This window comes from Trypanosoma rangeli, assembly GCF_003719475.1.
Source record: "Trypanosoma rangeli strain AM80 chromosome Unknown Tra_15.4_contig_00609, whole genome shotgun sequence".
Lineage (NCBI taxonomy): Eukaryota > Euglenozoa > Kinetoplastea > Trypanosomatida > Trypanosomatidae > Trypanosoma > Trypanosoma rangeli.
In genome coordinates this window covers 6,320-6,832 of record NW_021706358.1, presented here as the reverse complement: position 1 = coordinate 6,832, position 513 = coordinate 6,320, and the positions used below count along the sequence as shown (strand labels likewise).

The following is a 513-nucleotide window of genomic DNA, read 5'->3' as shown; positions in this document are numbered from 1 at the left end:
AACCTGAATGACGCGGAGCTGGAGCAAATCTTTGCAGAGTACAATCCCATCAGTGCCAAGGTGATGCTGGATGCCTCCACGGGGAAAAGTAAAGGTTTTGGTTTTGTCCTCTTTAACACCGAGGAGGAGGGAAGGAGGGCATACAAAAATCTTAACCGAAAGAGCACCAAGGCATGCCGTCACAACTTTAATTTGGTAATTTACCCCTCACAGCACACTGGGAAAGCTGCTGTCTCCCCCTCCAATGCTCTATACATTCGCAACGTTCCTATCACAGTCCCACGGGCGCAGGTGGAGAGGTTTTTGTCAGCGTTTGGCACCCTGACTTACTGCGCAATGCGGGCAGACCATTACGGCAATCCCGTATGGGTTATATACGCCGAGTATGACTGCCTAGATTGCTCCAAGAATGCCCTTCAGAAGTTGCATGGTAATTCAGAACACTTTAATGGGCCTCCGGTGATGGTCAAATATGCTGATAATGATGAGGCCAAACAAGAACGTCGTCGTCGC

The 513-nt window shown here is 49.5% G+C and overlaps 1 protein-coding gene across 1 annotated transcript in view; it reads left to right on the top strand.

The window, feature by feature from the left end:
- TraAM80_09540 (RNA-binding protein) overlaps nt 1–513 on the top strand; it is a gene marked incomplete at both ends in the record, with an annotated part of 1,638 nt that continues 1,125 nt past the window's right edge. The window contains one exon of the mRNA XM_029386219.1: nt 1–513. This exon is cut by the window's right edge and continues 1,125 nt beyond it. Coding sequence (XP_029233925.1) covers nt 1–513 — 513 coding nt within the window.